General features: G+C 43.3%; 1 protein-coding gene across 5 annotated transcripts in view; it reads left to right on the top strand.

Moving 5' to 3' along the window:
- Nucleotides 1-26,493, top strand: part of KIF13A (kinesin family member 13A) — a 330,019-nt gene that overhangs the window by 274,450 nt on the left and 29,076 nt on the right. For 3 of the 5 annotated variants that reach the window (XM_073566093.1, XM_073566091.1, XM_073566094.1), the window contains exons 21-33: nt 1,015-1,176; nt 4,594-4,767; nt 12,565-12,716; nt 12,809-12,941; nt 13,033-13,179; nt 15,095-15,136; nt 18,176-18,275; nt 19,286-19,412; nt 21,575-21,630; nt 23,834-23,958; nt 25,187-25,363; nt 25,710-25,802; nt 25,907-26,059. In XM_073566093.1, coding sequence (XP_073422194.1) covers nt 1,015-1,176; nt 4,594-4,767; nt 12,565-12,716; nt 12,809-12,941; nt 13,033-13,179; nt 15,095-15,136; nt 18,176-18,275; nt 19,286-19,412; nt 21,575-21,630; nt 23,834-23,958; nt 25,187-25,363; nt 25,710-25,802; nt 25,907-26,059 — 1,641 coding nt within the window. The remainder of the gene's footprint in view (nt 1-1,014; nt 1,177-4,593; nt 4,768-12,564; nt 12,717-12,808; nt 12,942-13,032; nt 13,180-15,094; nt 15,137-18,175; nt 18,276-19,285; nt 19,413-21,574; nt 21,631-23,833; nt 23,959-25,186; nt 25,364-25,709; nt 25,803-25,906; nt 26,060-26,493) is intronic. The other 2 variants (XM_073566095.1, XM_073566092.1) reach the window with 1 other exon arrangement.

Below are 26,493 nucleotides of genomic sequence, written 5' to 3'. Positions count from 1 at the left end.
TCTCTCCTTGTATTGTTTTTGAAACGGTTTCTGCAGAGCTACCATTCTCTGAATCTTGGGTCTCTGTGGAGATGTACACTTTTCTAACATACAATGCAACACCTCCCTAGTTGTTAAGCCTGTTTCTAATAAATAAGTTGTAGCCTTCAAGGTTTGTATTCCATTCACGTGTATCATCCCACCAGGGTTTAGTGATGCCTATGACATCATATCTCTCTTCTTGTGTTAGCAGCTCCAATTTTCCTTGTTTGTTTCTCATGCTGTGTGCATTTGTATACACACATTAGTTTGTAGTCAGTTTCTCTTGCTCCTCTATTTTCATTCAGAATTTGTTGTCTTGGGTTTTTTTTTTCTACTTCTAATAGCAGGGTTCTCAAAATAATTCAGGGGAAGAAAACGGTGTAATAGGGAAGAAAACACAAAGAGTAAGTAAATTTTAATAGTGAAGGACTTTTCAATATTTGAAACACATGCTTTATTATACTCAAACAATGCTCTTTTAAAAAAGGATATAAAATCCTTAAAATGTCAGAGTTCAACTCCCACCAGCACAACTCATTTGTCTTATTCATCTTCATGCCCTGAAAGAAGCTCAGTAAGGCGAAAATTGAGTTGACCTGTAAGAGTGTTGAACCTTCCCTGTCTGTCAAGGACAGTATAATAATTTTTTATGCTATTTTAAATCATATTGTTTGTAAGTTTAATAATGCCATGTGTTTGAAATAGAGTCCTCAGAACTTCATTCTTAAGTTTGTTTTTTTTATGCTTTTTTTCCCCTGTTCTTCATCTAGTAGCTCATGGAAGTGGATAGACAGTGTGTGAGAGTCTAGGGAAGCTGGACTTATATCTGTATGTGTGGCTCCTCATGAAAATATCATCTTGCAAACTGGAGTATTGGATAGACTGTGTACAGAGTCAAGTGTACCATGCTGCCATGAATTTTTCATAACTTTTAAGTTGAAGATATATATTGAAGATAAGCATAAATTGTTTGGTCTTCTCTTCTATGTATAGGTCGCAGGACGACTTCATATTGAGGTGATGCGGGTTACTGGTGTTGTTCCTGAGTGTTTAGTTGGTGACGACTCATCAGAGAATTCTAGTGAGAGCGGTAGTTTTGAAATCATAGATAACAGTGGAGAAATAATCTACCGGCCAAAGAGGCTGACATGTCGAGTGAGTATGTTATGCAAGATGAATTCAGTGTACGCAAAAAAGGGACAGTTTGAGGGTGTAGCAGGTGGGATATTTTTTGGTATAGTATTTTTCAGTTACATTTATAAATACTTTTTTATAGAGACACTATTCAGACTTCTCTAGGTAACTTCAGGCTTCTTTGGTTCTGAGAATATTTCAAGTTTGTGCCTTTGAATAAAAAAAGAACTGGCCAAAAACTTGACTTCGGCCTACAACTATCCTTCCTGCAGGGCCTTCCATACACATGCAGGCTTGACTGAGGGTTAATTTATTCTGTATTTGTATTGGGAGAGATTAGTAAGCTGCTTCTAGACAAATTAAAAGGGGTTCTTCAAGAATGTAATAAAATGCCCGTCACATAAGTCAAACAGTCACATCACGATACCCTGCAGTCTGAAGAAACACTTCTCCCGAAACCTGTCTCAGCTGACAGAGGAGCTGTATCATAAGAACACATACAGTGGGGCAAAAAAGTATTTAGTCAGTCAGCAATAGTGCAAGTTCCACCACTTTAAAAGATGAGAGGCGTCTGTAATTTACATAATAGGTAGACCTCAACTATGGGAGACAAACTGAGAAAAAAAAAATCCAGAAAATCACATTGTCTGTTTTTTTTTCCTTTTATTTGCATATTATGGTGGAAAATAAGTATTTGGTCAGAAACAAAATTTCATCTCAATACTTTGTGATATATCCTTTGTTTGCAATGACAGAGGTCAAACGTTTTCTGTAAGTCTTCACAAGGTTGCCACACACTGTTGTTGGTATGTTGGCCCATTCCTCCATGCAGATCTCCTCTAGAGCAGTGATGTTTTTGGCTTTTCGCTTGGCAACACGGACTTTCAACTCCCTCCAAAGGTTTTCTATAGGGTTGAGATCTGGAGACTGGCTAGGCCACTCCAGGACCTTGAAATGCTTCTTACGAAGCCACTCCTTCGTTGCCCTGGCGGTGTGCTTTGGATCATTGTCATGTTGAAAGACCCAGCCACGTTTCATCATCAATGCCCTTGCTGATGAAAGGAGGTCTGCACTCAAAATCTCACGATACATGGCCCCATTCATTCTTTCATGTACCCGGATCAGTCGTCCTGGCCCCTTTGCAGAGAAACAGCCCCAAAGCATGATGTTTCCACCACCATGCTTCACAGTAGGTATGGTGTTTGATGGATGCAACTCAGTATTCTTTTTCCTCCAAACACGACAAGTTGTGTTTCTACCAAACAGTTCCAGTTTGGTTTCATCAGACCATAGGACATTCTCCCAAAACTCCTCTGGATCATCCAAATGCTCTCTAGCAAACTTCAGACGGGCCCGGACATGTACAGGCTTAAGCAGTGGGACACGTCTGGCACTGCAGGATCTGAGTCCATGGTGGCATAGTGTGTTACTTATGGTAGGCCTTGTTACATTGGTCCCAGCTCTCTGCAGTTCATTCACTAGGTCCCCCCGCGTGGTTCTGGGATTTTTGCTCACCGTTCTTGTGATCATTCTGACCCCACAGGGTGGGATTTTGCGTGGAGCACCAGATCGAGGGAGATTATCAGTGGTCTTGTATGTCTTCCATTTTCTAATTATTGCTCCCACAGTTGATTTCTTCACTCCAAGCTGGTTGGCTATTGCAGATTCAGTCTTCCCAGCCTGGTGCAGGGCTACAATTTTGTTTCTGGTGTCCTTTGACAGCTCTTTGGTCTTCACCATAGTGGAGTTTGGAGTCAGACTGTTTGAGGGTGTGCACAGGTGTCTTTTTATACTGATAACAAGTTTAAACAGGTGCCATTACTACAGGTAATGAGTGGAGGAAAGAGGAGACTCTTAAAGAAGAAGTTACAGGTCTGTGAGAGCCAGAAATCTTGATTGCTTGTTTCTGACCAAATACTTATTTTCCACCATAATATGCAAATAAAAGGAAAAAAAAACAGACAATGTGATTTTCTGGATTTTTTTTTCTCAGTTTGTCTCCCATAGTTGAGGTCTACCTATGATGTAAATTACAGACGCCTCTCATCTTTTTAAGTGGTGGAACTTGCACTATTGCTGACTGACTAAATACTTTTTTGCCCCACTGTACCTCCATGAGCCGAAGGGAAGGACTTTGACCTCAGAAGAAATAAATCTCCGCTGACAGACTGTGCACTACTGAGGACTGAGGCTGGAAAAAAATATCTTTATGCTCAGTCAGCCAAATAAAAGATTTATTTATTGTGATGTCAATGCCCTTCTCCTCAAGTCATGAAGGTATGTGTGCTTATGTGTCACGCACAGTGTAGGACAGACTAAGTGCAACATAAAAAGGTAAAGGGAAAGGAGGCCCAACACTAGGGAAGCGGGGAGTGGAGACCCCTAGATCTAACGTTACCCTGTCTGCCCTAAGAGAACCTAAATTGGTTCCGCACCTATTGCCGAGCAGGATACCTAGTCCCTGTCAGACCCTAGCGGTAAGCCCTAAAGACAGCTAGGATACACAAAACAAGGGGAAACTTAGCTTGAGTAGACTCAGAGAGAGACACCATCGTCCTTCAAACTCCAAAGAGGACGCTAGCCCACTGCTTCAGGTCCAAGCCTCAACAGGGAAGTGCAAATAGAAAATGACACCTGTAATTTCCAACAGGAAAAACAGATGCAACACTCTTCAATTCCTTTAAAAAACCAAAGCCCTTTATTTAATTTCTGGACAAGGTTAGCATCGGCTAGGTACATGAAAAACATGGCGGGCATATGGACCCGTTGAAGTGTGTATAATGCGAAACAGCCGTAGTCCTGCTTTTTTTCACTGCATGTTTTTCATGTACCTAGCCCAATGCTAACCTTGTCCAGAAATTAAATAAAGGACTGTTTTTTTAACGGAATTGAAGAGTGCTACATTTTCTTTGGAATTGGTCTGCTATTACATGTGGTTTCTTGCAAGCACCGAATCAACTGAATTGCTACCACCTATGTGTCCAGAATTCAGAAGTCATCACCCCCACCAGTGAGTAGACTGTTCTTGGTGCCGTTCTTCTATATTACTCAACTTCCAACAGGAAGTTGGGAGTTATAAACACCCATATCCAGGTGACACCATTAAGGCCGGGAGAGGTTAACTAGTCTGCAAGGCCAACCGCTGAGACCTTCTGCAGCCAGATGCAGTGCGACTGTCTGCAGCCTCTGACACACTTGTGACATTATGATACAGTTTCACTGTTGAGACACGGGTCTCTGGAGCTGTGTTCCTTTAGACTGCAGCCCATGAGAGACAAACGATCAGGCATGATGAAATTTACTTGCCTGATCAGTAGGCAGAAACCCCTCACATTTGTATGTCTGCCGGTGCTGCCTAGATTAAAGAGTTCAGCTGACGTTATGTAATACATATGGCAACCTTTATTTGGATTTGTCTTTTTTTTACCTTTGTGCTAGGTTAAAATAAAAGAAGCTACTGGCCTTCCACTGAACCTGTCAAACTTTGTATTCTGTCAATACACCTTCTGGGACCAGCCTGAACCCTCAGTAGCTCCCCCAATGGTCAATCCAGATATGCCTTCACCAAGAAACAAAGAAGCTCAGTTTACAGTTAAATTTGCACATTCAAAGGTATTTATCATTTTTTGTGCTTTACTAAAAGGGGATGTAAAATTGTAAATATTTTTCTCTCTCACTCATGACAGCACCACGGAGAGAGGGGGTCCGCCCATCAAGGACAGGAACCTACAGATAAAAAGGCGGCACCTCTCCTCCGCCCCCAGTTGGGTTCCTGTCCTTGATGGGTGACCCGTGGAACCAGCAGCAGCGGCAGCAGCTTACCTTTGAAGAGGAGTCCAGGGCCAACTCGTCCGGTACACCAGCAGCGGGGAGGCCCCTGTCGCGGCGGGGTCGGTGCCTGAAGCCGCCACTGCTGTAGCCGAGGGGCTGTACAGGGTGAGCGGGCGGGGAGGACCGAGCCGCCGCTCCGAAAAGGAGAATGGGGCTGGAGGGACGCCGGTACACGCGGGGGCAGCGCGCCGTACAGAGGTGTACCAATATGGCGCTGCCCCGGAAATGGAGGAGACGACTTCCGGGTCCCCACGGTCGACGCATGCGCACTGCGCGCTCCCCGGGGCACAGAGCGGTGCAGGCTGGGAGGGGAAGTGACGTCACGGCCGGGAAAATTTAAAAAGAGAACGCTGCAATTACTCCTTGCTGGAAGCGTCCTGTAAGTATGGAGGACAGCGACCAGCACGAGGAGCAGCCAATGCAGCAGCATAAGCAGCAGCACAAGCAGCAGCAGCACAGGCAACACCACCATCGCCGGCAAAAAGAAAAGGACGGCGACGACCGGTCCAGTAGCCACTCCACGCAGCGGAGCAAGTCGACTGCGAGGAGCAAGTCACCTTCCGTGGATCAGCCCGTGAGGGATCCGAATCCACCTCCCGAACCGGTACCTGCATCCGAGCACAACGGGGTAAGTGATCTACGTGAATGTCCCCCATTTTAAATAGACTTCTTTCCCTTAGGGAAAGAAGAAAGAAAAAAACAAAGAACAGGGAATGCCCCACCTGTAGCAGACCGCTACCACCAGCTTGGGATAAAAAGCTCTGCGATTCCTGCATTCAGGAAGTTCTTTGTGATGAAACCCCAGATTACGCCTCGGATCTAAGAGCGGTAATCCGTTCGGAGTTTCAAAGTGCCCTTTCATCCCTAAAACACAAAGGAAGGGGAAGGAAAAGGGACACAATAGTAGCCTCCCCGTCAGAGGCCTCGACGTCAGGGGAAGTTACATCACATACCTCAGGCACCGACGCGTCATCCTCAGATGAGGAAACAGAAGGTCGTCATTGCTTTCCTCTGGACGAGGTAGACATGCTAGTAAAGGCGGTAAGGTCTACCATAGGGGTAGCAGACCCTCGGCCAGATAGATCAGTCTAGGACATAATGTTCGGGGGACTAGGCCAAAAAAGGCGCAGATTATTTCCACTGTACGAAAATGTACAGGGCCTGATAAAAAAAGAATGGGAGAGACCAGATAGGAATAACTCCACGGTTCCCTCTCTTGAAAGAAAATACCCATTCGATTAGGAGGCGTCCACGTCTTGGGACAGAGCCCCGAAGTTAGACGTGGCGGTCGCCAAAGCCTCCAAAAAATTGCACTCTCCTTCGAGGATATGGGTACTTTAAGGGACCCATTAGACAAAAAAGCTGATACTTTCCTCAAGGGCACTTGGGAATCAGAAGGAGGAAATCTTAGGCCAGCAATAGCGGCAACTTGTACCTCCAGAGCCCTCATGGTGTTTGTGGACTGATTAGAGAAACAGCGAAGGGAAGGTACACCCAGGGAGAAGATCCTGGAATCCATTCCAGTGATAAGGGGAGCGGCGGCCTTCTTACGGCAGCCCTATCAAAAGCAGCCCGAAGAACGCTGTGGCTTAAATGTTGGCCTGGGGATTTGCAAACCAAGATGAAACTATGTGCCATCCCTTGTGAAGGGAAATTCCTTTTTGGAGAGACTTTGGATGATATCCTCGAAAAGGCGGGGGACAAAAAGAAGGGATTCCCAAATTTAAGCCCTACAGGCCCCACAGGCTTTAAAAGGTCCTTTCGGAACAAAAAATTTTTTCAGAGGTGACCCCCGAGAGAACAGAAATGGGACCACAGAAGGAGAGACAGGGGGTTCTTCTTTGGTAACTCGTCCCCAGACAAAAAGCCCTCTAAGTGACTGTTTACCCAGGGTGGCAGGGAGGCTAAGCTTTTTTCTCCCAGCCTGGAGGACAATATCGAATAACCCGTGGTTACTAAATCTGATAGGATCAGGGTTAAGAATAGACTTTCTCTCCCACCTCAAAAATATATAGTGACCCCACTAAGATCATCAGCGTCAGAACAGGAAGCCCTCGAAAAAGAGGTCATAAGCCTATTGAACAAAAGGGTCCTCCAGGAGGTTCCCCCACGGAAGAAAGACAGAGGGTTCTACTCGCCTCTCTTTCTAGTAACCAAACCGGACGGTACCTTCCGGACAATTATAAATCTAAAGAGGCTAAACGATTATGTCAAAAACGAGAAATTCAAAATGTAGTCAATCATGTCGACCATCAAAATTCTCTTTCCACATTGCTTCATGACCAGCAAAAGAGAAATCCAGTCGTCAGGTCAAACTAGCAAAATAGAATCAATTTTATTAATATATATTAAAATATTGTACAGACAAAGGAGCATACAGTAGGGCTGGAAGATGAAACATAGCTGTTGTAACCACATGTAGGAGGCCCAGGGTGGGTCTGTCAGAGGTACTGTAGGTATGCATAATCATTATATTACTAGAAGTATAACACATCACTCCTCAAAACATGCACAATGGCAGACATTTACAGGGCACCCGAACAGGTATACATGCTAACAAAAAGCCTAACCATATTCACACAATGGGCTCATTGCGCAAATAGCGCACCATAGTAATTAGACTATATACAAATACCTGATAGGGAGTGAAGCCACCTTGCCAGACAGTACCACCCGCCCTGACGCGCGTTTCGGCGTACCTTTATCAAGGCGCATAAGGTCCAAATTGTGTACATGTTATTTAAATAGTATATACCCAGGAAATCCCCATTGCAGCAGCGCGGCCACCCGATGACGTCACGTCCGCCGGATCGCGCTCATCCACTGTGTTTAGCTGTTTGTCCGCATCCAAGATTTTTACTTGGTTTTAATTATTATGTGTTTGTTTGTTTTATAGATTTGTACTCCATTGTTCACGGAGTATTGTACCCGGATATCTTCATGGACGTCCACCAATTTCCTGGCCTATTCTGCAACCGTCGCTGCGTCTGTTGCTTATGTCATCATTCCCTGTTTTTTCAGGGATATATATGTCTGTATCTATTCATGGCCTCTAGTATGTTTCTTAATGTTTGTGCTCTTGACATGTACACATACATGTATGCGTGTTCTGTGGTATACACTGGTATACATTGATTGTAACCCCTTTGTGCCATTATGTTAGATTGTGATTTGAGCACTATTGGCTCAGTGTTGATATACATACCGTACTTACTTATTTGTATCTATATACTGTCTAAGAAATTTGATAATACTGTTGAAGTATATTACTTTGACTTTCGTGAGGTGATATGTAACTTTCTTAGTGTGTATATTGATTTTTTACCATCTATTGTTGTTTTGGGGGGTTTCTCTGTATATATCATTATATATGCCTGGTGGGTTTTGGATGATGGGAGATTGTATTTATGATATGTGATGATAAATTTTCTTCTGTTCAATTCCACACCAGTGATAGGTTAATATTGTGTTGGGAGCACATACTGTCATCATTTTGTTTTATGGTGCCCTTTATAATACGGCCATATTTATACCTACTGGAGATAGATCTACTCATAATGGTATATTGTGTAGCTATTTACTGGCCGTTTATAAATGATGCATACTTGATACCTGTTCATTTTCTATCAGCACTTACTATGGTGCGCTTTCGTTTTAATTGTATTGCGCCTGCGTCCTATGGAGCTATGTATGATGCGGTTATACTTTCATACTTCATAGATAGGTCAGTCCACTTTAATATAAGTTATTGTATGCAGCTACTTAGTGGGCCATGCTGCTTATGGTGCATATATGGTGTGTCTTAATGATTGCCCACTCTTTTGCCAGTACTTGCTATGGTGCGTCTTGCTTTCCATTGCAGCGCGCTTGCGCTCTGATCTTGCTGCGCCGGCTGGTTCGCAGCTTGGCGGTGCGCTGGCTTCCAGGTCACGTGGGGCCCCACGTGGCTCCGACTCTCAGCTGCCCGCATGAGCGCGATCCGGCGGACGTGACGTCATCGGGGGGCCGCGCCGCTGCAGTGGGGATTTCCGGGGTATATACTATTTAAATACCATGTACACAATTTGCACCTTATGCCCTTTGATAAAGGTACGCCGAAACACGCGTCGGGGCGGGTGGTACTGTCTGGCAAGGTTGCTTCACTCCCTATCAGGTATTTGTATATAGTCTAATTACTATGGTGCGCTATTTGCGCTATGAGCCCATTGTGTGAATATGGTTAGGCTTTTTGTTGGCATGTTTACCTGTTCGGGTGCCCTGTAAATGTCTCCCATTGTGCATGTTTTGAGGAGTGATGTGTTATACTTCTAGTAATATAATGATTATGCATACCTACCTCTGACAGACCCACCCTGGGCCTCCTGCATGTGGTTACAACAGCTATGTTTCATCTTCCAGCCCTACTGTATGCTCCTTTGTCTATACAATTTTTTAATATATATTAATAAAATTGATTCTATTTTGCTAGTTTGACCTGACGACTGGATTTCTCTTTTGCTTGTGATTATATTCTGACAGTTGGTCATTTACTGTCCCTATTCATGGAGGTTGTGTGGGATTTTGTCTCCACTTTGTTTAAATCTGCTTAATTTTCCCTCCACTCATGTTCATCGGATTTATCTTCCACATTGCTTCATGGTAGTATTAGATCTCAGCGCGTACTATCACGTCCCCATCCACAAAGACTCCCGAGAATACCTCAGACTGGCGGTCTCCATAGAAGGCAAAGTAAGGGAGTTTCAGTACAGGGCCTTGCCATTTGGGATTTCGATAGCTCCGCGAATCTTCACGAAATTGGTGGCAGAGATGATGGCTCACCTAAGAGAACAAGATGTTCTAATAGTTCCATATATGGACGACTTTTTAATAGCAAGCAACTCGGCCCAAAGATGCAGGGAACAGAGGGACAGAGTGATGGCCACACTACAAAACCTCGGCTGGCTCCTGAACCTGAAAAAATCAAGGCTGGAGCCCAGAAAAGTCCAGGAATTCCTAGGCCTGACTCTGGACTCAAACACCCAGGAGTGTTACCTACCAGATCACAAAACAGAGAGGATCGCTCAGATGGTAGCAAGAGCGACACAGAACCCTTCCAAGACGCTAAGAAAAGCAATGTCACTATTAGGGTCCCTCTCCGCCTGTCTGCCAGCGGTCCAGTGGGCGCAGCTACATACGAGAGATCTCCAATGGGATGTATTAGCCAACCAGTTAGCATTAGGAGGTCACTTGGAAGGTCACGTCACACTAAACTCCAAAACTATTCGTTCCCTAGCTTGGTGGGGAAACAGAAACAACCTGTCCAAAGGGATTCCCTGGGTGATAAATATCACACACATAATCACCACGGACGCCAGTCCCAAGGGATGGGGAGCACAAATGAGCAACAGGGTGGCTCAGGGGGAATGGGGAGGTCAGGAACTAAAAGCCTCCTCGAACCAAAAGGAACTGTTGGCAGTATGCTACGCCCTAACACACTTTCTACCGATATTAAGGGGCCATCATGTCCGCATATTTTCGAACAATCGGGTGACGGTGGCCTACATAAATCATCGGGGGAACCAGATCCCGAACACTAATGAACACATCCTCCGAAATATTCACGCTAGCCGAGAAAAACCTACTATCCCTATCTGCACTACACATATGGGGAGCAGAGAACCAGACAGCAGACTTTCTAAGTCGCACCCAGCTACATCAAGGGGAGTGGGTTCTAAAACAGTCCATTTTTCGAAAGATCGTAAAAATGTGAAGGACCCCGGACATAGATTTGTTTGCCGACCACAAAAACAAAAAAGTGGAAGCATTTTGTTACCTAGACCCCAGGGGGAATCCCCGGACCCTGGATGCGTTTATGCTTCCGTGGACACAGGGCCTAATGTATGCCTTCCCGCCGCCCATTCTCATCCCGGCAGTCATAAGGAAAGTCAGAGAAGACAGGGCAAGAATGATATTGACAGCCCTGTTTTGGCCAAAAAGAACCTGGTTTTCCTGGCTGAGAATACTGTCAATAACCGACCCCTGGGTTCTACCAGATCTCCCCGACCTTCTGTACCAAGGTCCCGTGTTACACCCTCGGGCAGTGAACCTCTATTTAACAGCATGGAATTTGAAAGGACACTGCTGAGGGGGAAGGGGTTCTCAGAAAACCTGGTTTCCATGCAACAAAAGAGTAGAAAACTGATCACAACCAGGGCCTATGGTAGAACTTGGAGGAAATTTCTATCCAGCTCCGGGGTAGGGGTTCAGGATGGAGTACAAATCGACAAAATTCTCGAATTCTTGCAAAAATGGTTAGAAGAGGGGCTGGCGACTAATACGTTGAAGGTACAGGTAGCGGCTCTAGGCACCCTTTATAACCAGGATGTGGCGGGCAACCCTTGGGTAGCACGGTTTGAGGGCTGCAGCCAGATCTAGACCAATAACCACCCAGAAATTACCATCATGGGATCTAAACCTAGTGTTGTCTGCCCTAACAGGGCCCCCATTTGAGCCCATCCAGTCAGCACCCATGAAAACCTTATCATTAAAGACTATACTCTTAGTGGCCCTAACATCCTCTCGCAGAGTGAGCGATATTCAAGCCTTGTCAGCGATACCCCCATTCACTAAAATCTTGGGTGATAGTCATATTAAAACCTGACCCAGCATACCTACCTAAGGTGTCAAGACACTTCCATAGGTCACAAGAAGTAGTCCTTCCTTCCTTCTGCCCAAACCCTAAGAATAGGGGAGAGGAAAAATTTCACACCCTAGATGTGAAGAGGTGCCTAGTTCAGTACTTAGAGGCCACCAAGGAGTGTAGGAAGGAAGGGTCTTTCTTTGTGTATTTCCAGGGACCTCGGAAGGGACTCAAGGCATCCAAGGGTACCCTAGCAAGGTGGATAAGGGATGCGATTGCCCTGGCGTATTCATCCAGTGGGAATACCATCCCGGAGGGTCTAAAAGCTCACACTACAAGGGCAATGGCGACCTCATGGGCAGAAAGATCAGAGGTATCAATAGAGCAGATCTGTAAGGCGGCCACCTGGTCAACACCTTCTACCTTTTTCAGGCACTATCGTTTAGATCTAGCCTCTACGTCTGACCTGACCTTCGGGAGAAGGGTCCTTCAGGCGGTGGTCCCTCCCTAAGCTACCAATCTCTGAAATTCTCTCCGTGGTGCTGTCATGGGTGAGAGAGAATAGCTTAGTTACTCACCGATAACGGTGTTTCTCGGAACCCATGGCAGCACCCGCTTATTTCCGTGTGCGGTGAGCACGAGTTAATGTGTGTAAAGTGTTTTTGTTAGACACGGGGCTTCTCCATGATATGCAATATTATAATGTTATGTATATACTTTTGTTGTTAACTAACCGGGAGACCCTCTGATGCTCTGTAACCAACTGGGGGTGGAGGAGAGGTGCCGCCTTTTTATCTGTAGGTTCCTGTCCTTGATGGGCGGACTCCCTCTCTCCGTGGTGCTGTCATGGGTTCCGAGAAACACCGTTATCGGTGAGTAACTAAGCTATTTTTATTGACTGTGTGATTGCCCTCAACTTATATGATAAATTTGCCTTGATATATGTATTTTTCCTCCAGGATTATTTGGTCAATATAACAGAAGAGTTTTTGGAATTCATTTCTGAGGGTGCGCTTGCCATTGAAGTTTGGGGTCACAGATGTGCTGGAAATGGAAGATCTTTGTGGGAGATTGATTCTCTTCATGCAAAATCTAGAACACTGCGAGACAGGTTTGTAAGGAAGAAAGTATAGCACCACATAGCCCCCACATCATGTTTTTGTTTTTTCTGGGAAACATTTTTTTTGATCAATTTGTATCCAGATGGAATGAGGTGACTCGAAGAATAGAAATGTGGATATCTATATATGAGCTAAATGAGAATGGTGAATACGTGTCGGTGGAGCTGCATCAGGCCAAGGATGTGAACACTGGGGAAGTATTCCAGCTCAGACAGGTTGGCTTGCCTAGGGTTTGCCTCATTATTCTTTTACAATTATTGTTTTGTTTTGATATATGTATATAATTAGTATTATTTCTTATCTCAGGGTCATTCTCGCAGAGTCCAGGTGACTGTGAAACCTGTGCAGAATTCTGGTACTTTACCGCTAATGGTTGAAGCCATCCTCTCCGTTTCAATTGGCTGCATCACTGCCCGCTCCACTAAGCTACAGAGAGGATTGGATAGTTACCAGGTAACTAGTCAGTAAATGACCTGTTAGACATTCAGAAGTTCTTAAAATCTGAAGATCTGGAGGGAATCTGTCACCATGAAAACTGGCCCCTAATTACTATAATGTGCAAAGTCCTTTTTAATCTCTTCCAGTAAATCGGTAAACTACCTGTGGTCTGTATGCTGATGAATCGTCTAGGGGTCTGCTGTACTGTATGTCAGACTTCAGGAGTCCAGGAGATGTATTATAATGCAGGCTGGCTGAAGAGTTTACTGATTTTTGTGGACCTAGAGAAAATTCCTTAAGGCTATGTGCCCACGTTAACGTTTTTAAACGCTCAGAAAACCGGACTCCTTCCCAGAAACTGCGCGTTTTATTTCCGCGCATTTTTTATGCGTTTTTTCCACGCGGTTTCTGGGAACATTGGAAATGGCTAAGAACGCGGAGCAATGCGGAAATTAATGAGCATGCTGCGTTTTTAGCCGCTAAGCGTTTTCTGAGCGTTAAAAACGCATGCATTGGCACAAAAAGCCAAAAATGCATTAAGTTTAATGGGAAGCTTCTTTTAAGCGTTTCTGCAGCGTCTGATCCGGCTCAAACGCTGCGGAAACACTTACAAAAACGCAACATGGGCACACAGCCTAAAGGTTATCCTATGAAAAAAGTGATTTTTTTTTTTTTTTTTTTTTTTTGGAGGCATATTAGAAAAAAAAATTCTTCTCATGAGTTAGTATAAACCTAAGCTTGTAATAGCGCCCCTGCCCTTTCACCCCTATGCTTTTACTGCATCCACCTTGCTATGTGTTTGAAGGAGGACACATATGCAACATTGTGGCCTTTGGTTGACTGTTCCTAAGCAGTATTCCGGAGGGATCCCCGCTGGTGACGACTTTTTATTAGAATCCATAATCAGCCTCCTATTTGCATGCTAAAGGGATTCTCTACTATATTTTTATACTTCATAGGGACAAGCCAGTCTGAAGACATTAAAAAAAAACCCAAACATTCGCCTGGTATCCTCTCCAGCGTTGCCTACCCAACAGTCTCCGCTGGACCTGAAGTGATGAGTACAACCCTGGCTTCAGGTCACTGGTGGTCATGACATCATTATTTCAAGTCCAGTGGATACTGTTGGATCAGCAACGGTGGTGACGACAATGGATTACAGTGTGTGTTTTCTTTCTCCATGCTGGTTTAAATATTTTTTCAAGGAGAAGATGGCGATTGTATGCAATGGCACACTTCCTTTTTAAAATACAAAGAAGCTACCATATAGGCACAGTAAGCCAGAACAGCATGATCATCATAAACCCTAATAGTATAGAAAAAAAAAGGGATTGTGGAACAGCAATTGAGCACCATTTCTTATGTCGTAGCCCAATGATGTCTCAGTGTACATAGTGAGTGACAAACCAACAAAATGCACAACACTGAGCTAACATAATAGGGTTCAAGTCACTGTATATTGAACAAGAAAGTAGGAATGTATGCCGCCTTGCATAGTATGTTGTGAGCTTATTTCTTGGGTCAGTAGGATGGATGGTCAAATGATTAGGGAGGAATCATCTAGCTATACTTTGCCAACATCGGGACTTTGATTAGTAAAAGGAAGTTCTGTCAAAGGAACCTTTAAACTTAAATTGGATATATACTGCTTACATATTTACATATTACTAGTGCTAGCAAAATCGGATAAATGTGATTTTTTTTTTTTACGTTTTTCATCCATTTTAGCAAATGATATTTATTCATCTGTAACAGTTGAATTTGCATTGGTTAGATAGGCTATATGCTGTAAACAAATTTCCCTCTTTCTGCATAGTTTTGCGATGTGTATGTAAGTATGTGTTATGGTACTTGCTGCTCCTAGTACTTTTTTTGCGATGTGATGAAAGCCATGCATGTCCTGTTTACATCATGTATTCTCTCCTACCAGAAAGATGATGATGTTGGTGGTGATGATATGGATAGTTACCAGGTATTATTAAAGAGGCTGCTTCCGACCCTGAGGCACGGGACACGGTTCTGCTCTGCGCTACCACATGGAAAGAGGGGGAGGAAATCTGGTGGCGCGTGTGGAAGGATAATTTGGGACGAGGGTGGGGAAGGCTTATTAAGCTGGGGCAGGCAAGCTTTAAACAAATCGCTCCTTATTGCCATCACTGAACCATCACGTAAATGCTTCCAGACTTGATATCATGTATAACGCTGTCTAACATACTGACACTTGGTAGGCTTTCTGTAGAGGTGGCAGTGCATACGGAAACATGACCATAATAATATCTGTATATCCTTTTTCCTGACTGCCAAATGTGACTCAGTCATTGGTGCTGTATTTGCACTTCAGAAGGAACCTAAAGGAGCATACGCAACAAGGCCGCCCCTCACATAAGAAAAGGCTTGTGTTTTTATAACGTGTGAAGTAATTCCCTTCCGGTTTATTATCACCAAACAAAGTTATGGATCACACAGAATATAACTTGTTCAAAGTGTGCTGTTCCCTGTTAGAAGATTCCAAGTGCCCATACACCTTGGATAGATGTTGGCCAAACGCTCATTCAGATGACAGCTATGCATTTGACTTTCCTTTACACTTGAATGCTCAGTTCCACTTTCTCAGGGGATTTAAATTGCTTGCAAAGGAGTCTGGCATTGGTTTATTCCCTATCTTCATTTAAAACATATACACTCTGTCACGGTCCCCGCCGCCGATACTTACCTGCATGGTCTCGTGCCCAAGCGCGTCCCGACTCTTCGGCGCTCTCCTACTCCATGGCGCGTCCCCGCTACTGACATCCGGGGCTCTCGGCATCTATCCTGCATGCCTGCGCCTGACATCTCCCCCGGTGCTCGGACCTCTGGGAGCTGTGACCCGGTGGCTCCGCCCCCAACATGGCTGCGCCCACCGGGTATTTCTGCACGGCGTCAGGCCAGTTAAGACGCCTGATTATCTCATGCAGTGACGCTGTCGCTAGTGCTAGCGCTCGCCCTGTCCTCAGGCCCCTGTACCTTACCCTTTGGTCTCTGCCTGCGCTACCTCTGGGTAGCCCCTGTATTCGTTCACCTCCTGCCTTGCTCTGAGTCTCTGTCATTGTCCCTGTGTCTCTCTTCCAGCCCTGTCCCCTCCGGCTGTCAGACAGGTGGCCCCTGTGTCTGCTTTTACACCTGTCCGCTCGTCCATGGCCCTCTTGTCCGTTGCATTATTGTTATCTGTCTCTCTCTTTTGCAGCCTCCAGCCTCCGTCAGTTCCCGGTGCTCCCGGCTCCTTTTGCCTCCCTTGCCTCCGTAGCCCCTAATGTCCTCTGTTCGTTAGCAGCTCAGATTCCTCTCCCCGGTGCTTAGCCCTAGTCGCCCCTTTGGCTCCGGCCGTTGCGGTTCCATCCCCTGTGGGCCTGCCCCTAACACTCCCTGTATAGGGGGTGGCTCCACCTGGTCCGCTCGCCCTCGGGGGCTCTGGAGCCGTGACCCAGAGGGTCCACTTCCGGGTTCCCCCAGCATTTTCCACACCGTAACACACTCTTTGCCAAATTGAGCATGCACGTGTAATTGGAGTTTGTTAGGAATAGCTGTTAGCTGACATCTATTGAAAATGTATGGCTAGCTTCATTCCCGTGGAGAATAGGTGATAAGATTGTGGGAGTCTGACCTCTGGAACCACCATTGATCATCAGAAAGGGGCAGTTTAATCCCAATTAGAATTGAACGGCAGTGGACATACCCGGCCACGACTCCCTCCCGGGGACTGTTTCACCAACACAATGTGTGTTTTATAAAAATTAAAATATAACCTTTATTATTTACTTACTTAGACTGCCATAACAGATGAGCGCATGTGTACTGGCCGTAAATTCTAACAGGGATAAAAGGCGATCAGGTGGGGTTCAGTAGTGGGTCACAGATCTATAAGATATCACCTATCCAATGGATAGGTGTGAATTTCTTTTCACCGGACAAGCGCTTTCACATTTTCTTTAAATAGTAAATTCCAATGAAATTTAATATGAAGTCTAAAATAGTTTTGAGACTGTCAGTGTACTGTATCCATCACCGGGAGCGTATCACTTGGTTATCTCTCTAATCAGAATCATGCGCTACGGGCCTCACTTGATTTCAGAATATTAGGCGATTTTACCTTGGAAATTCCAATAGTTCAACTATTGAAATTTCCAAGTTGTGGAAAAGTAAATCCAAAAAGTATTAAGTTTCGTACATCTGTCGTTGTTCTGGAAATCTCCCAGTATTGATTAAGAAGAACAACATGACTAATAATAATACTCTCATGCACAAATGCACTAACATATGGCTTACTACATCCTCACCACACACCAGAGAGCACAAGGCATGATGCATGATTGGGTTTAATATGCATGGAACAGGACTTCACACATGGACCTGCTGATAATCTTTCGCTAGCATTGCTGCGCAGAACTAATGGTGGAATTGTATTAATTTTGGTTTCCTTTGATACCTAAAGGAAATAGCCGGCTATACATCACTCCAGACTTTGGCCATTAAGCAGATTTTATGTTGCATTGTTACATGAATTTTATTATTAATCACATTTGGTGTGCTAGCTAAATTAAAGGGGTTGTCCACTACTAGGACCACCCCATCTTGATCTAAATGTTTGGCCCCAATAAAATAAAAAAGCCTATACTCATCTCCCGTGCCGGTGCTGTTCCTGTGATGAGTATTTGACAACTTATTTAATGTGTCAAATTAAATACCAAGAATTAACCAAGTTGATGACTTTAGAAGTCCATTTCTTTTTAATCTTTTTTTAGTTACCTTTTCTTATTTTATTCTATTTTAACTTATATATATATATATATATATATATATATATATATATATATATATATATATAATTTTTTTTCTTTTTTTGAAAGAAGCAACATAAAACTGTTTAATGGTACCACTTCTTAATGTTCACTTAATTCCCTTGACAGAAGGTTAAATGGAAAGCTTTACTGTCAGTGTTGTACTTATATGTACACATTTTGTATCTCTGAAACAGGAGGAGGATTTGAATTGTGTCCGGGAGAGGTGGTCAGATGCACTGATAAAACGCAAAGAGTACTTGGATGAGCATATTCAGAAAATCATCAACAAACAAGGTTTATATGTTTAGAATTTTTATATATATGTGTGTGTGTGTGTGTGTGTGTGTGTGTGTGTGTGTGTGTATACCGAGCCGCACTTTACACTAGTCGCACAGACAGTTCACTGGTGGCACCTCCCTGCCCACTGCCTTGGAGTGACAGATTCCTGCCTACATGCACGTATAGGCAGAGGTCTGTCAATCCAGGTCAGTGGGTACTTGTCTAACGGCAACTTGGCTCCTTATGATAACAAAAAATCTCACATATTGAAATTTAACATGCCAGATCCTGTTTTTTCCTCAACCTGACCTAGACCAAATGATTTCCTAGTCCCTTTTAGCAAAAAAAAAATTTGAGCTTGGCGACTTAGGTCGAATGTGTTTGGCCACTTTTGGTTAACATTGAGAATGATGACTAGTTTGGATCTGGACATAACTGAACTTCTGATCTACTGATAAATAAGAGATAATAATGTGAAGATCACATTAATGAAGACTTTAGATTGGGGACCTGTTAATTGACATTAATATTGAATTATTTAGTCTGGTCTAAATGCTGCTATTCCTCTGAATTTTGCATGTTTTTGTTTTTTTGTTGTCCTGCTTTTTTCTGTTCGTGAGATATGATTCACTTTTCTCTGTATGTAAATGTATTCTCGGTAGACAAGGGGGAGAGGTAGCCATAAACTCTTCTCTTTAGGCATCTTCAGGAGGATCACACCCCCTTGGATAACAAGACTAGATTCACATAGAAGGAAGAGGGAGAAATATATTGGCAACAGAGGTTCAGGAACTAAATAAGCATATATCCTAAACAACCCTTTAATAGAATTTTTGTATTTTAAGCAAAGCACCATTGCTTTGATAACATTAACAATCTTTGACAAAGCATGCTGAACAAAAAGTTAAAAAGCCAAATGGGTTTGGCACATGAAAGGTTGATCATCTTTAGGGTGCATTTAGACGTCTCCTGACTGAAGTGTTGCGAATGGTCCTCCTGTGCATAAATAAAGGTGTTTCTTGCAGAAAAGACCGAGGATGACATTGAGAGGGAAGCACGGCTGGTCGAGCAGTGGGTAGGACTAACAGAAGAGAGGAATGCCGTTCTAGTACCAGCGCCAGGAAGTGGCATTCCTGGAGCCCCAGCAAACTGGTATGTTTTCAAATTAAGTTTTGTTATTTTACCAAATATTTTGTGTGTTATCAGCTATAAATATTATTGATGAGTGAGGATACTCGTTGCTTGGGTTTTCCCGAGCATGCTCGGGTGTCATCCGAGTATTTTGGCGTGCTCGGAGATTAAGTTTGTGTCGACGCAGCTGCATGATTTGCGGCTGATGGACAGGCTGAATACATGTGAGGAATGCCTGTTTGTTAGGGAATCTCCACATGTATTCAGCCTGTCTGGAAGCCGCAAATCTTGCAGCTGAGGAGGCAAAAACTAAATCTCCGAGCACGCCAAAATACTCAGAGATCACCTGAGCATACTCGGAAAAACCCGAGCAATGAGTATACTCACTCATCACTAATAATTATTTATTTGGCACAAATATTCTCCAAAACATCATATCACAATTCTATAATGCATAAGCTTGTATCTATATGCCAACTGCATATGGAAAATAGCGACTCATTACAATGTGCCATACAAAAGAGAATCCGAGTCATTGCTATATGTCAAACAAGATAAAAATTTTTTTGAAGAGTAGTAATTAGTACACACACATAAAAACATGATCCAGAGCAGACAAATAGGGTTAAAAAATGACCATAGTTGTTAGTGACGACAAACCCAAAATAACCGTGAGTGTCAGACATAAATGGCAAAACACAATCGGTTCGGTAATTACAAGTAATATGAATATGTTGCCTAGAACCACTATCTCGGATAGTCAATCGCCTATTAAATTACAGGGCCTATCCAAAATGAGTGGAGCACAAGGTTGGGGTCATATATGGCTTCCTATTAAGTTGTAGAGATAAATATCCACATAGGAGCCAATACCTCCTTTCATGTACCCTTGTACCGTACCCAGATATAACAAGTCCAACTAGGCTGTACACCATTGATGATACATTAGTGATTCAATGAAAAGCAACACCTTAGAATTGTAAAAAAAATTTGAGTTAATACCCGTCATTGTGAGCCGTGTGCGTCAGATTACAAGGGACAACTTTTGATATATCAACTCCAAATAGTTGCAAGCGATTATAAGCAGTGTTCTCTAACCACATTCCTTTACTTTTATGATTTGTCTTCAATGTTTTTCACTCCACTGAGGATCTGTACAGTTATAATAATAATGATAATATAAACCATGTAAAAATCAACAATAAAATCATCATGACTTAATGCATCAAAATCCTTTTCCAGGCATACAGATTATTAAGACATTGTAAAGCCTATGTGAATTGAAGGATTGTCATAATTTACTTGCTATAATTCGGCTTGGCTCCTGAGCAGTCGTCACATGTGGTGTTGTGTGCTCCAGATCCTTACTTCTGGCTGCAGTGTACAGAGATTTCCTTTCTGTGCTTTGAAGCTTTTGTGACCTGTCAGTCAAGCACAGCCCTGAATGCAGGGGGCAGCACCCAACCAATAGCCCCTGAAATGGTGTGATTTTAGTAGTGATGTCGTGAGGGCATGGCCTGTGATCCTTGGCACGCTTTTGAGTGTTTGGGGATGGGCACAAGGGAAGAAGAGCAGAAGCCATAGAGGCAGTGTGGGTTCTACCGAGAAGGTTAGTGATCTTATAAACTAGTGATTTGGGCATGGAATGGTGGGAATGATGCTGGCTACTACAATAAATTTGAATAAATGAATACATTATATGATTAATTGCACCCCTATATTACACTGAGCCTGTGCGGTGCCAGTGTTGGCACCTTTTACAACATTCACTACAGGATACTGTGGGCAGCGATTTATCCATCTTGAGATTGTATAGAAGTCTCAGGATGGTGCTTTGTATCTGGAGAGGGAGGGTGCTGAGCATGGGAATATGTGAACTGTATGGTCAGGCAGGGAAGCCAGGGGGCACTGCTTAATGTTAAATGTAGTCTAGAGGCACAGAGAGAAAGCTGGTAGGAAGTTTAGGTTGTCAACCATATCAGACCACAAGGATGGCTCCAGGGGAGCTGAAAAAGGGAATTAAAGGTAACAGCTGAGGTTGGGTACTACTCATTACTGAGACAGCCAAATTGTGTGTGTTTTATTTGAATTTTTTTTAACTATGTATGTTTCTTGCACATTTTTATTTTGTTTATGAAGTAGATGCTTTTTTCATACCATGTTTGCTTTTGTCATCCATGCAGGACTCCACCAGCTGGAATGGAGGCACATATCCCAGTCCTCTTCCTGGATCTTAATGGTGAGATAATGTATTCTGATGCCTCTTCCTTTTTTTCTTCATTGTTGCCTTGCTATCTGTATTCCATTAGGAAATATAAAAATCTTAAAGGAAATCTGTACATAGGGTCAACCCTCCTAAGCCGTCTATACATGGGTATGTAGGTCATAGGAAGCTGAATAAATTTACACCTTCATATCTGCAATCTGATATGTTATTCCTGAGAAATCCACATTTTTCTTATATGTAAATGAGCTGTTCCAGGCTATGGACCAGACACAGATCTGCATGAAATCTGTCTCCAGGGCTTATTGTAAGTAACATGGGCATTACCAGTGTGAGACCTGTAACTAACACAGAACAGGAGAACTGAACTGCTTACAAACACATTTACTGCAGCTCTGCTGTATTGTAGCACTATTACAACCCTGTCTGCCTGTGAGATTGAGGCTGAGAAGAAGCTGCAGATGTGTCAGGTATAATCACACACAGCTCTGCAGGGAGAGCAGCCATTACACAAAACACTGGTAATGCCCCATTTTATTTAAAATAAGCCCTGGAAGCAGATCAGTGTCCCGCCTTTGATTTTAATAGCTTATTGTGGTGTAGTGACCACTGGGTCCGCTAGGGGGCGCTGTGTGGGTGTCCCAGGACGGACGGATAGCCATGTCCATAGTGGTAACAGGAGCAAGGTGCTAAAGGATCATTATGTATCCCAAGGTGGGTGGCCTTGGGATGAAGGCTTGATTATGTGCTGATCAGAAGAGCTGATCTTTCGTTCCAATGTGTTAGGGAGAAGCCTTCAGGTGATTGATCCCACCCGTTTCACCAATCACCTACAAACCCACCTAGCGACGTGTGTCTAGAACGCCATAGTAAAATTTATGTATGTGAATGCTTGTAAGACCTGTGATGAGGTCATAGCCATGTGATCCGGTGGGCGTGGCTACGGACCATATAAGGTGGCCAGGGTAGGTCACATGATTAAATGCTTGGACCCGGCTGGTCCGTTTGGAAGGTCTCATCTGGCTGACATGTCTGCCTTCCTGAGAGCACGTGGAGACGTGTGTCTGATAGTTACCTGGAGGGAATGAACGTCTGCACTGAGAAACAGCCATGAGGTAACCCTGACAGGGGATATAACAGTGAGGCTAGAGAGCCTGCGTACTGGGCATAGCAAAGCCTGTGTGACCACAGGATTATCAGAGCGGAGTTCTGTCATGGACGCTATGCTGATTTGATATGAACTTTCTGTTGCTGTTTGATGGTTTATGCTGCATAATAAACCGAATGGACTGAGTTATGTTGAGAGACATGATTTATCGGCTGCCTAGCGAGTATCCCCTACGTTAATGACAAGCGTTAGCTTACATTATTTACATATAAGAAAAATGTGTATTCCTCTTATAAGAGATCGGATCCCCAATATCAAGGTGTCATTTTTTTCAGCATCCTATGACCTGCATGCCGATATAGACAGCTTCTGAGGATTGATCTTACTGACAGATTCCCTTTAATGACCAAACTTGGGATTCTAGATTTACTAATCTTGTCATAAGTGGCACACTTGACCACAGCTGTGATGCTTGGCTCCATCTCACATCTGTCCAGGTATCAGTCTCTATTAACAATGCCAAAATAGTTCTCTATTTTATACAGTAAAAAAAAAAAACTTAAAGGGCCTGTCCTCCACTGTGATATTGACAAGCTATCCTTAAGATAGGTCAGCAATATCGGATTGGTCTGGTTCCGATACCCTCATTATGGATCGTCCAGCTCTGGCAGAGGCTAGAAGTAAACCGCCTACAGCTCTGAACACTAAAGGACTGTCACACTGTTTGGTGGCTGCTCCTAGGTGCGGCTGTTCCGCTTCCATTTTTTTTTCAACAGAAGCTGATGTGCAGTACCCAGGTGTGATGGAGCTGTTCCAACAACAGATTATTGGTGGGGTGCCGGGTGACAGACTCCGCCTCCCAAATTTGATCAGATATTGATGAGATACCCCAAGGAGAGCTTCTGAATATCCTGGTAGTGGACAAACCTTTAACTGAACCCATTGTAGTTAATATCTGCTAGGGCCTGTTGCAAAAGTAATTTGCTATCACTCATGTTAAAATCTAGAATATTTATTTTATTAACCCTTGATGTCATGGTTTCCTTGTAAATTCTGTAAAGAAGTGTTATTACCATGCAGTTTAATTCTATGCCTTCTGACTTTTTGAAGCTGATGACTTGAGTGCCAATGAGCAGCTCGTGGGCTCCCATGCAGCAGGTGTAAATTCTATATTACCAAAGGAACACGGGAGCCAGTTTTACTACCTGCCAATTATCAAGCACAGCGATGAAGAGGTAAACTATACATTTCATTGGGCACGTTTGAGAATTTTAGATTTTTGTGTAAATAAGTAGAACTGTACTGTAATATCTGTGTGGTGTTTGTAGGGGCTAGACTCAGCTTGTAGGTGGCTCTTTCCAGGAGAAGTATTCTGCCTAGGTAATTAGGTATTTATGGTTTAGTGTGTTTTTTGTATTAAGTTCTACAATTCTCATAAATCTATTTATTAATTGTTAATGGTTTCCGTCAGGACTTTATACTTCACTAAAGCATCACTACCGGTTTATAAAAATATTTATCGTCCCTTTGGCTTATACCAGATCTGTCGCCAGATTTCACAATAAAATCTTCATATGTTACTAAATAGATCTCTTAGACTGGATGAGATTGGTGTGCTTACTTTGAAAATCAGTTTTAGAATGGCTCTTTATGGCTTTGATAGTTGAAATCCCACCAAGGACAACATCTGCATGGTGTCTGTGTTCTCCCCGTGTTTATGTTGATTTCCTCCCACACTCCAAAGACATACTGATAGGGAATTTAGATTGTGAGCCCAATTGGGGACAGTGCCAATAATATCTGTAAAGCGTTGTGAAATTAATGATGCTATATAAATGAGTAAATAAAAAAAATAAATCTTATTTATCCATGGTTTCCTAATGTAGCGACGGTTACTACATTTCTAATTTGAGGTATTTGCTAATATTATTATTATTATTACAGTTAGTGTTCCTGTGCCGAGATAATCTTATAAATGTTCCCCTGCTGTGTACTGTGTAATGGCCCTGTCTGACCGTGCAGGAACATGGTCTGGGCAGGGAGGAAGCAAAAGAGTATACAGACAGGACAGCACGGGATCACAGCTGATTCTTACTGTGAGGTAAAACATTTCACTGCCTATTTATAAACATGTTTTACCTCACAGTAAGAATCAGCTGTGATCCCCTGCTGTTCTGTCTGTATACTCTTCTGCTTCCTCCCCTGCCCAGGAGCTGTGGTATGATCAGACCATTTTCCTGTACGGTCAGACACAACCATTACACAGTACACAGCAGGGGACCTTTATAAGATTATCTCAGCACAGGAACATTTTATTTAAACACATCCAATTGTGGAAATTATTAGTATTCCAAGATCTATTGAATAAACTCTACTTTGTTTGTGGGAAAAGCCCTTTAAGGGAAGGTCCGTGTCTGAGACTTTACTATGGCAGAATTCTGTGTAGTGTTCTGTAATTTTCAGGTTTCTGCCATTGCTTCTTGGGACTCTGCAATCCATGACTCGGTGCACTTAAACCGAATAACTCCCCAGAATGAGCGCATTTATGTCATTGTGAAGATCACAGTACAGCTGAGTCATCCTGCTGCTATGGAGCTAGTCCTCCGGAAGAGAATTGCAGTTAATGTATATAATAAACAGGTAACTTAGTCTCAAATGAAAGTATTTAAGTAAAAAATATAATCGGTGGCCAACCCTTTAACAATTTCAATCACAAATAATCACTATTTTGGGCTTTCACATTTTTTATACAAAACAGAAACTTGGTTCCCAAAGCAGATAACTAGTAGACCACGAAATAACCAAGACTCCGATGTATTTAATTTGTATGCCTGTGTACGAGTAGAAACCCGGCTGTCGGGGGAAATGGCGAGGTCTTGTGAAATAATCTAGACGCCAGTGAGCTGGGTAACCACAGGACATTGCAGGGTTTCTTCCAGACATAACTGTGTAAATCAGGAAATCTATTCTTTGTTTTTTCTTGCAGAGCTTTACCCAAAGCTTAAAGCGAAGGATGTCCACAAAGAATATTCTGTACAGCAGCGGAGTTAGCTATGAGATAGTGTCCAACATCCCGAAGGTTATTTATCACTGCTATGTGTGGATTTGAATAACTGAGAAACGGGGTACATTTATAAGAAAAAGTTTAGAATCCTGCGTATTCTTTTGGTTTTTGACTATCAGGCAACAGAAGAGGCTGAAGACAGAGAAACCCTAGCTCTGATGGCAGCGCGGAGCGAATACGAGGCAACATCTGATGGGGAAACTTACATTGAAAAATATACACGTGGCGTGCTGCAGGTGGAGAACATCCTGAGTCTGGAGAGATTAAGGCAGGCAAGTAGACTTTGGACATTTTTGTTATTATAAAATGTTTTCAGAGTTTTCCAGATGCAGATATTTTGCTTGCAAACATTCCACAATCTGGCTTTTCTCCTCTGTATCAAGATTTGGACAGCGTGGCTTAAGAGCACAGTAAGGGTAGGTTCACACCAGCGTATTGTTGGTCAACTGCTCTCCGCACTAAATCGCAGAGTACTAGGACCGATGGTATTCAGTTGGGCTGTTTTGATGAACGTGTGAACCTATCCTCTGTCTAAATATCTTAAATTTGATCTTGACAGGTTTTTTGACGCTTTGTACTCTTTTATGCTGACTTTGGTTATAAAGGTTCACTTTGTGCACTCACCCAGTGTTCAAAGGGACCTGTCATCTGACTCCTGCCGCACGGACCAGAGTCTTACTGCTCTATTGCTGCCGTGTATGATTTA

This window comes from Dendrobates tinctorius, unplaced genomic scaffold (genome assembly GCF_039654945.1).
Source record: "Dendrobates tinctorius isolate UK_male_01 unplaced genomic scaffold, ASM3965494v1 ptg000004l, whole genome shotgun sequence".
In the NCBI taxonomy this organism is placed as follows: Eukaryota; Metazoa; Chordata; class Amphibia; order Anura; family Dendrobatidae; genus Dendrobates; species Dendrobates tinctorius.
The sequence above is the reverse complement of the archived record's forward strand: the minus strand, read 5'-3'. Positions and strand labels throughout refer to the sequence as shown.